The sequence below is a fragment of the Amphibalanus amphitrite genome, unplaced genomic scaffold (genome assembly GCF_019059575.1).
Source record: "Amphibalanus amphitrite isolate SeventyFive unplaced genomic scaffold, NRLGWU_Aamphi_draft 001125F_arrow, whole genome shotgun sequence".
Taxonomy (NCBI): domain Eukaryota; kingdom Metazoa; phylum Arthropoda; class Thecostraca; order Balanomorpha; family Balanidae; genus Amphibalanus; species Amphibalanus amphitrite.
The window spans coordinates 97,726-108,371 of record NW_024882619.1 but is presented as its reverse complement, the minus strand read 5'-3'; the positions used below and the strand labels follow the sequence as shown (position 1 = coordinate 108,371).

Sequence of the window (10,646 nt, the reverse complement as noted above, 5' to 3'; positions counted from 1 at the left end):
TTGGCTTTTTCAAAAAAAAAGAAAAACATTTGCAAAAAAGTGCAGTATTTCGTCTCAAAGTTGTGGGGGCACCGCCCCCACGGCCCTAGAGTTGGGGGGGGGGGGGGGCAAGCTGCCCCCACTGCCCCCCCCCCGGCTCCCGCGCCTATGGGGCCGATCGAGACGAAAACACCACTGCAGTCGATTTGCCGTGTGCAATGTCATCAGCCGTTGCGAAGTTGGTGACCCTAGGTGACCTCCGTGACCTTGGAAGGTCACATTTACTTCTTCGTCTCAGGTAGCCATTCTATTGCTCAGGAACTACTGAGCCGATGGAGACGAAAACACTCCATCGTCGATTTGCAGAATGCAATGTCATCAGCCGTTTGGAATATGGTGACCCTAGGTAACCCCGGTGTTTTTGGGAGACCTTGATGACCTTGGGAGGTCACATGACCGTTCTCGCCTACGGCAGCAATATACGAAAATGTTAAGTTGACCTGCCGAGGTCACCGAGGTCACCTGTGGTCACTTTATTCGAAACGGCTGTTGAAATCGCTATACGCTGAATCGACTGGTGGTGTTTTCGTCTCGATCGGCACGGTAATTCTTCTTGAGCGCTTGTAGGAAATGCACAGTGGTGCATAGCAGCAAACTTCGATTAAGTAAAAGGGGCTACCAACCCCCCACCCCGCAAATTTCAAGATGGTGAGGGTGCTTAAGAGCCGCCCGTGGCTTCTGACTCCCTTGTTCCTGCTTTCCAGACGTCCAGACGTGTCGTGTTGCAAACTTTTTGTCAAGTCCAACGCTCGGTTTGCATTTGTGTTCCTTTTCCGTGCCCCCCCCCCCTCAATAGTGTCTTTGTCACTTTCCCATTTATATCATTTATATTTCCCATTTATATTTCCCATTTATGATATATTATCCACTGACTCGGGCCTAGGCGCGGGACTCGCGGGGCTCCTCCAGCGTCGCGTCTGCCCACTCCATGGAGAGCCCTTTGTAAACATCCTCACCCTCTGTTTATGCAATGTGCAACCGTCGAGACGGATCCCGACGCTCGATGGCCACCCCGCCCCGCGTCGAGCGTCGGCTCGCGGCTGGTCGGCCCTCACGAGCCGCGAGAGATACATCGAACTGGGAGTAGGGCTGCGAGTACGTCGACCGGCTGAAAAACTCGTCTGTGGCAGCTGACGGGAAGGGGTGCTCGAACTCCAAGCGCCTAAGCAGTGAGCAGCGATTGGCTGTCGGCTCACGCCAACGTAAGAGCCAGCCAACTGGGCTGGGTGAGATGAGCAGGCCCAGATGTTTTCCTTCTTGGATGTCGATGTTTCACAATGGCGTTTCGAGGTCGGTCGTTTTGGGTCCTGGCTGTGAGTTGGTATTCATCCCAGCTGAAGTCATCATCAGCGAAGCGAGCATTATCTTACCCGAACAAACGAATAATTCAATTGCCAATGTTTTCCTGAATCCCTGTCAGTGTCGGAGTTGGTTGTCTGCCGGCACCTCCCCTGCCAAGTGCCTGGCGCCGCCCCTGCGAGGATCATCGGCCGCGGAGGGGTGCGGCGCGCGTATTTTGAATTCACCATAGGGCTCAGCCACTCCTAGCGGAAAATTCTGGGGAATTCTCCCCCTGGCGACAAATGTGGGGAAATGAGCATAAATGTGTAAGTCCCTAGAAACTAATTCTTCCCAAGAAGTCCCCCACTACATTAGTGATGCAAGTTTGACTGGGGTATATTAGAGATGCAAATTACATGAAAAGATGTTATATTTTATGTTAAGATTGAGAAACCGTGCTTATAGTGGAAGGTATGTTAATGATGCAAACATATTAGCGAACTGGGAGTGGTCACTGGTCACCTGCTAATTTTGCGTCATTCCGCTAACGCTAGTTGAGCCAGTTATTGCTTGAAGCGTCATAACTTCGGTATAACTATACATCATTATTTGTTGGCTATTAACTGAGATCTGATTTCTTTATCTTTTAAAGAAGACTTAATATAAGAGAGATGGTAGCATCGTCTTGGTGTCATATCTGATCAAAGCGGCCATCCTCCAATGTCCCAACTTACCCCGCGGCGGGGGGTCAGTTGGGCCAAGGCCTAAGGCAAGTTGGTACACTAGGAAAAACAGTTTATCTAAACACATTTTTATTCATGTTTCACATGAACAATCATCGCTAATCCATGCGGGCATTAACGACAAAACACAAACGTTTGCAGTACTCCTGCGGCAAACAAAAAGGCACACACAACGACACTAGAAGAGAATATTTTCACAGCAAGAAAATCACTTTTGGTACCTGAAACACATTTGTAGCGATTATTAACAGCACTTACCTCAGCACGCGCCGACACCACGTTGACAAACAGACGGCGTTACTGTTCATGTACAAAATAAGTTTGAACGCCAACTGTCGAGAAGTATTGGAAATATCCCTTCCGTCCCAACTTACCCCCCCCCCCCCTGGCACCAACTTGCCCCGGTCACCCCCACTTCACCTCTATCACTCAGCGCCCCAGGGGGCGGTTCTGGTCAACACAGGTGGCCAGGCTGTGGGGCGCCGCCGACCGCCTGGCGGAGGCTGCCACGTAGCCGTGCTCCCCGGTGCGCGCGGAGCGGCACGGCCGTCCAGCGGGCCAGCGAGCGCGCCCCCGCACGTTGGTGCTGGTGCGACGGGCAGTGCTGGTCGGCTGGACCGGAATCTGGGTGGCGTTCCGCCGGCAGCCCTGCGCGCCTCCAAACTGGTGCAGAGCGGACTGGCGGCCAGCAGTGGGCAGCTGGCCCCACCTCTGCTGAAAGGCAGCGGCAGCCCTCTCCCAGGTGTCGTCCTGGACGACTGCCTCGCACATGAAGGCTGCCCACTCCTGGATGAACGCCACGGTTTGGCGTGTCCGGTCATCTGAGCGTCGCTGCTCAGCTCCACTGACAGCCGCCGCCGCAGCGGCGGGGTCCTCGAAGTCCATTGCGTCGTCGTCGTACTCCTCGGGACTCGGCGACGGCTGGGGCTGCGCGACTCCGGGGGCGCTGGCGGGCGTGGGGACAGGAGGTGACGAGGTGGACGGCTCGGCGACCAGAGGGTCGAACCAGTTGCCTGGCAGCTGCTGGCTGGTCCCCATGGCGATGTCCATCAAGGCCCTCCGCGTCTCCTTTGTCGCCGTCGCCTCCGGCACAGCGCCAGTCTGCTGCCGCACGGCTCGGAGGTGTTTGCAGCCGCCAGTCCGCCGGTTCATCCTGCAGGTGCAGGCGCCGACGTTCAGGTCCACCAGGTAGGTGATGCCGACCGACGTCAGCGACTTCACCTGATAGGTGAACTCCGTCACCTGTGGGAGGGGCAACACATAAAATCCTGTAAAATTCGTATGTACAGTCTGTCTTAAAAGTACCGCGCAAAGTGACGGTGGATCCATCAAGCCTTACTGAAGAAAGGCCTGCTTTACTTTGAAAGTCACCGAACCAATTGACCTGGGGAATGGACGAGAATATCAATTGCTTTGATGACTCAAATTGAGCAGGCCCTTCCTCGGTCAGGCTTGATGGATCCACCGTTGCTTTTTCGCGGACTTTTAAGACAGACTGTACAACATAAACTGACGGACGGTTACTTGTACGAAAATCCGAACCTGTTCATTCGCCCCAGTACTGTCAGCTTGGCCTTTTAAAACAGACCCCCAAAGGGAAAAAAGAAGAAACAAGAAAAAACGCGAAACGAGTCACGAGATGTGGCACACAGCGCCAACACCACGCGGCCCTACAGTGGCACAGCGGTACAGTGACAGACTCTTGTGTGTGAATGCACAGCAATGTGGTTTATTGGTGCTTAGGGGTGCGCCGATTGCATTGGTCACTTTGCACAGCCATGTGGCAGTACGGGTGGGACCAGCATTGGAAAACGAGCTGTCTTATGTGACCTCAATCAGTTCTCGTGTCATGCAAAATACCTGCGTCACAGTGCCCGTTTCTTGGCTGGTGCCGCCGCGGACCGGTGCCGCCCGCTGCCGGCCGTTGGCCACGTCGCACGCCCTCCTGGCGTAGTGCTTGCTGAGCTGGACCGTGACGAAATCAAACAGCTGCAGCAGGTTGAACGCCCGAGTCCTGGAAAAACAGCGCGTGTCAAGCGAATATTTCAACAATTTCTTTGCAGCTATAATTAACGGTAGACTGCCATCGTATGGACACAATAAGGCTTTCAGAAGAGCAGCCAAAAGCACAACTAACAATTTCACAACCTACCCGAAATGCGAAAGTTTGTTTTTCTTCCACATGTAGGGTTAACAGAAATGTAAAACCGTGATATTCACAAGTTAATCCGTGTTAATCCATGAAAGTCACAAGTTAGTAATTAACGTCTTTGACGAAGGGATGTATGGTCCAATTCCGTTTCGGGGGCTTCAGGCTCTGAACTTTGGCAGACACTGGGGAGAATTGCACAGTCCTAGGGATTTTGATGGTGTTTTCGAGAACATTTTACCGGCTAACTCTCAGCCCTCCGACCTATATTGAAAGGAAAACTACTCCCCTGCTTTGGCTTTTTTTCCAATTATTTGTCTTTATTAATTGGAATTTGTCTGTAACTGCAACTTTGACATTTCTTCAACATTTGCCACTTTTGGGCAACCTTACAACTTGAAATATTTTAAAATAGTAATGAATCTATCGCAATACCTCCGGTCACCGAAACAGTTTTACAATCAACTTTAGTTAAAAGACAGGTTTGTCTATGAACGCCAGGTTAACTGTTTTATTTATTGAACCGCAATTAGGTGAAACATATGAATAAAGACTGACCTGTAGAGGACAGAGTCTTTGAGGACTCTGAAGGCGGACTCTACGATGTTGTTCGTGTTGTGTCCCCGGGTGGGGACATCCGTGCGGAGACACAGCGCCCACTCTTGACGGCGGGCAGCGAAACCCTGCAGGTACTGGTCCAGCAGTGGGTAGCGCTCGCCCCACTCGGTAGCCACCAGCTCCATCGTCGTCGCTATCTCCGCCTCATTGTTGGCGTACACGAGCTGTTTGGCTAGTGCCATGATAGCCTGCCTGTGCTGGAAGAAAATGCACAATTTAACTGGTATCCGAGTGTGGGAGGCGGGAGGGGTGAAGGGTGAAGGGTGAAGGTAAATGTAAATATAGGGGGTGTTTGAGATGAAATTAATCAAACTCATTTACGTTCTTTTACAGCTTTTAGACCAGTATCACTGCATGTCTATTCCTGACTGCCAGCCTATGCCTGTCTAGTCTATGCCTGACTGCCTGCCTATGCCTGCCTCTGCCCAGCTGTCTGCCTGCCTCTCTCTCTCTCTCTCTCTCTCTCTCTCTCTCTCTCTCTCTCTCTCTCTCTCTTTCTCTCTCTTTCTCTCTCTTTCTCTCTCTCTCTCTCTCTCTCTCTCTCTCTCTCTCTCTCTCTCTCTCTCTCTCTCTCTCTCTCTCTCTCTCTCTCTCTCTCTCTCTCTCTCTCTCTCTCTCTCTCTCTCTCTCTCTCTCTCTCTCTCTCTCTCTCTCTCTCTCTCTCTCTCTCTCTCCCTCCCTCTCTCTATGTCTCTGTCTCTTTCTCTGCCTCCCTCTCTCTCCCTCTCTCTCTCTCTCTCTCTCTCTCTCTCTCTGTGTTTCTCAAAAAGGGGTAATTAGACAAAAATGAACGGAAATTCATTCCCAGTAGAAACTACTCACTTGCTTGTCGATGCCATGTTTGCCGTTGTGAAGCCATCGCCAGACGGCCTGCAGCACGTGAAACGTGCACAGCAGGAGCCGCGCCTCAGGCCACACCGCCGACAGCGCGTTCCGCTCGGCCTGACAGTCGTCCGTCATGAAGCACAGAGGGCCGCGCCTTCCACGCCCGCCAAAGGCGCCTGTCAAAGAAGCATTCTCGGTCAAACACGATATTGGATTTTATACACCAATGCACAACTGACTGGACAATTCAGAGTTTAGCCGCCAGATATGGGAATTCATGGCAAATGTAGGTATATCGTACCGTCTGGTAAAATCCCGACGAGCAGCCGGAAGGCTTTGTCCACCACGGCCTCGGTCTCCGAGGTGGAGACGATGACACCGAGAGGCAGACCACCGGCCGGGCTCCAGCACATCAGCAGGAAGACGCGCTGGCCGTGCCGGTCCATCCCTCCTGAGGCGTCGACGAAGACCACCTCTCCCGCGTCGGGGAGCGTGTGGACGCGCTCCATCAGCGGCGTCACCGCCGCGATCACCGTCTCGCCGTCCTCGACTGAGACCGCCGTGCGGACGTCCTTCATGTGGCGGATGAGGTCCATGGTCTCCTCCTGGGTCGAGGCTGGGTAACGCTCCCGACAGTGCTTGTAGTACAGGCTGAAAACACATTGCATTGTCAATTGACTTCCAGCTGCAAGTGGTGGTCAGTTTCATTTTGTGATAAAATACCGATTGCATAACAGTGTACTTATGGTTAAGCTTCAGCTGTCCCACTTGTTCCTGATTCGTCCTAATCAAAATATAGCTTACCCCTCAGCGCATTGAATTACACAAATCCAAGGTGAAAATAATGTTAACCTGCGCTGGGCCGGAAGGGGGGCGTCTAGACGCCATTCCCCTTCAGGTTTTTCACGAAAAGCAGGAAAACGGAAATGACCCTGACACATAGGCGTACGTAATATGATTATCGATAGCTTTTACTAAACCAGAGTGCATTTATCGCAGCGTAAAATGTTGCGAGTTTTTAGCACAACACAATTCATAGATAACAGTAGAACTGGATGTGACACGAAAACAGGCAGATTGCAATAGGGGACCCAAAAATTGTCAATGGCCAGATCAGTCTCGGATCGCAACCACATATCCCAGACATGCGGCCTTCTTTTCTGAGTAGCCCTATCATCTCTGCTCCGTGTAACGATCAATTGCATCTCATATATGAGAATCATGTGTAACTTTATAGGGAAAGTCTTATTATTTCAGATACTGTCCCTACAGACTTGCTAACTTGTGGCAGTGTGGCTTTGCATCAAGCTGTTAAAAACTTACTAGTAGACGGCCATCCGATCTGGGACAATGGCTCGGTCTGCGGCCACCGACGGGTAGGCGCTCCCATGCTCCTCCTGAAGCTGTAGTTTCAGGGTCTCCAGCGCCGTGGAGGGCGAGTGGTGGTGCTGGAACAGCTCCATCAGCCGGGCCTTCGTCAGCTCAGAGACGCGTCGATGTCTCAGAGCGGCAGCGTTGTCCACGGCGTGGTTGTGGGGCTTCTTGTTACATGTCACCCGTAGCTCGTAAGCCGCGCATGGGTCTGTAGACCTATTCCTGGAAAGGGAGGATTCGTCAACAAATATAAAAAAACACGAGACGATGGTGTTATTCAGAAGAAATTCCGCTCCTTCCACGCACTTTTATAGGGTACCAGCAAGAAACCTTTTGAGGCAAGGAACGAGCGAGGTGAAATGTTTCGGATTATCACCGTTTTTAGTTTTCTGAGCCAAGATTGGCACAACTAAGAAAGATAGCGACTTGAAATCTTTTCGGCAGCGAACTCCTTCATCAAATATGTAGTTTTTTTTTCAATTGCGGTTGATCGTTTGATCAACTAAGGCGTTTGTAAAAAGCAGGGCTGCGGAGTCGGAGTCGGAGTCGGTCGGAGTCAACAGTTTTGGTCGGAGTCGGAGTCGATCTTTTTTCTTGGCCAGAGTCGATAAGATTTTACCGACTCCGGCCATGTAGTCCGAAAATCGCCTTTCATCAAGTGAAATTGTTGTCTGGTGAAAGCAAAATGGCAATTATCCCGATGATCCAAAGTGGTCAGACAACAAAATCGACCTACGATTTTGATCAGCCTTTTCTTTTCTCCCGAAGTTCACGTCTCTGCACTGGTTCGGTGAACCAAAGGACCAAATAAATGCTTTCCAGAACTAATAGGTCGGAGTCGGAGTCAGAGTCGATTTTGTGAGGCCGGAGTCGGAGTCGGAGTTGGCTAAAGTTGGGTCGACTCCGCAGCCCTGGTAAAAGGTGCCAATGACAAAAGACGGTGAGAAACTTGCCGTTTTGGAATGTTGGCGACAGTCACTTTCAGGCGCAGGGGGCACCCGGTGTCCTTGGCGGATTGGTTTTTCCTCGGACGACTCGGCTTTTCTGGGACGTCGTGGTGACAACGAAGCCTGGCCTGAAAAAAAAAAATTGACAACATTAACAAAAGTGATGAAATCAATTGCCACTCATTAGTCCGTCATTTAAATGAGGATGAAAGTTTCTCGATTTAAAAACGTTACCTTTTTAACTGACCCTGATCATGGTGTTTCATTAACCCGCACCTTCCTGCGATATAAAAGAGTAAAAGTTACTGGGTGCAGTGGCGCACCCAGGGAGGAGTCAGGGGGACAAAGGGGTCAGCTGCCGAAATCTAGCGGGCCCGCTGGTAGGTGCCCGTCCAGTCCTCCGAGACACCCGGTATGACGGCTGGATGACTGGTCCTCAGTACGCGGCATCAAGCTGGGGATTCATGCAGCCAGCCCAGGCCGCCGGGCCCTCTGTCAGTAGACCCCGACAGGCTTTCATACGGCGGGTCTTTGCTGAACCCTCAGGAGGCTCTGCACCAGCAGAATTTTCCATTGGCGGGCCCAGGTCGAGTGCTCGGGCAAAAGTACCCCCCTGCCGAGCTTTACACGGCGAGCCCAAACTGGTATTTCATAAACTAAAGCTCTCACCCAGTACACCACCCTTTGGCCATTCGACATGGAGTCGTACGTCGTCAGGGTGATGTTGGCGGCCTCTTGGTACAGCTGAATCCACTGCAGGGCCGATTCCTTTGACGCCGGACATCGGTAGGCCACAGTGGTGCCCTCCATCAACTCCTGAAACGAAATAATGCAAGGTCTCACTGGGGTATTCTTGTCTGGGACCAATGCACGATCGTATTACCGTAATAGTCAGCTATAATGCAGATGACAAATACTTAGTGACAAGACGCGTTATATTCAAATACAGATCACCGCACACACCACTCATACCAATAATATTGTCATTCACAATTGATAAAACTTTGTTACCGAAGCCTGTGGGGAAAGTTGATAGTTCCATTTTAAAAATGGAAGTTTTCATTCATGAAATGATTGCAACATGGCTCAAACCAATTACATATAATATGTGTTACTGCAAATTGAAATTGCCATCATCGGCAATTGCTATTGCTTTAAGCAAATTGCTATATTTGATGCTCACCGGTTCCAGGTCAGGAATCATATCAAGCTTCTCGCACAAGATGTACTTGGCATCAGCCTTCCAGATTACTTGGAAGTGATCCTGTTGGAAGAAGGAATGTTCCATAAAGTTAGTGGCGGACTTGTACCTATTCAATATTTAATATCAATATAGTAACAATGGTTACACGACTCATAATCTTCACTTACAGCATTTCTTAAAAATTACCTATGTAAAGATTATAATTCTGCTGGTGATACCTATAGCCATGTGGGTAAATGTCAAGTTTAAGTCCTAAGCAGATTTCATGGATAATTTTTTCATATTCTTACATTATTTGGCCGGTACACATGGAGGTCCCCGCTTCAAAATTAGTTAATTTTGAATTTAGTGTTTCCGACCATTATTTGACATCCTGAATCCAAAAATGATACTTATATGTCTCGTAACTAAAAGAAAAACATAATCAAACCTGAACTAACCTTACCTTTTCACCTATAACCTACCAATCTACTACCTACAAACCTACAATGCAACCTAAAACTTACAGCCTAACGTAACCTAAAACATAATTTTTTTGCTGTTACAGATTTGTATCAACAGCGTCACAGTTATAGTTAGGACCTAAACTTGACATATACCTGTATTTCTTGCGCCCTAACCCACAACAACAGCAACAACAACTGTATTTCTTGCAAAGAACATGCACCTAAAATGGAAATACTTATTAATCACCAACCTTTTCCAGCATCTTGAAGCATATATAGGCCTCCGCAATAAACGAGCAAACATGAGACACGAAAAAGGCGCTTTGGATTAAAAGGCGCGCCAGTGGCATCGGAAGAGCTGCCAGATCGGCTGAAATCCCTAGCGCGATTTCGCTTTTTTCCAAGGTGCCTAGAATTCCTCTAGGAATGGCTGAGCCCTATGGTGAATTCAAAATACGCTCTCTGCCCACCGTAGTACGCTCAAAAGATTCTGCGCGGACGACGAAGATTCTACGTGACGTCACGTAGAATCTTTGCCGTCCGTGCGACATCGAACGCCATTTCGGGCCCGGACGGCATAGAATCTTTGCCGTCCGGGAGACATCGAACGCGGGGTAAATATCAATATTAATTGCGTTGAGCACACTTTGACTAAGGCTTACTAATACCGTCCTGAGATACGTAGATGTAATAATGTGATATGAATGGTATAAGTCAACTAGTGGAATCTAATTTCATGAAAAATAATATAATGGCTTGAAGTTTAGATTAGCTCACGTGTACACAAAACACAAAAGCTTTTTTGTGATCTTTTGTCGCTGCTGCGTCGCTTCTGCATGAAAGTCAATAGTGAGGATAAGTTGCGAAATTAATATTGACTTGTTATTACCTTTGTGGTTGTAAGCTGCGATGGACAGGTGAAATTACGAAATATCACTTTTCTTATTTAATTTCATTATGAAATTATAATACCATTTATAATGTAGACTTCCTCAATAGACAATTGAACGGGTATCGGTA

General features: G+C 49.5%; 2 protein-coding genes across 2 annotated transcripts in view; one reads left to right on the top strand and one right to left on the bottom strand.

Moving 5' to 3' along the window:
* Nucleotides 1–2,119: 2,119 nt before the first annotated feature.
* Nucleotides 2,120–10,406, bottom strand: LOC122370352. The gene is made up of 10 exons (XM_043345864.1): nucleotides 9,878–10,406; nucleotides 9,160–9,240; nucleotides 8,646–8,792; nucleotides 7,983–8,104; nucleotides 6,979–7,251; nucleotides 5,957–6,306; nucleotides 5,653–5,831; nucleotides 4,771–5,027; nucleotides 3,924–4,077; nucleotides 2,120–3,305 (listed from the first exon to the last, which is right to left on the bottom strand). The coding sequence occupies exons 1-10, from the start codon at nucleotides 9,974–9,976 to the stop codon at nucleotides 2,493–2,495; spliced, it is 2,475 nt and encodes an 824-aa protein (XP_043201799.1). The 5' UTR covers nucleotides 9,977–10,406; the 3' UTR covers nucleotides 2,120–2,492.
* LOC122370346 overlaps nucleotides 10,053–10,646 on the top strand; it is a 30,061-nt gene continuing 29,467 nt past the window's right edge. Inside the window, exon 1 of the mRNA XM_043345851.1 lies at nucleotides 10,053–10,068. Coding sequence (XP_043201786.1) covers nucleotides 10,053–10,068 — 16 coding nt within the window. The remainder of the gene's footprint in view (nucleotides 10,069–10,646) is intronic.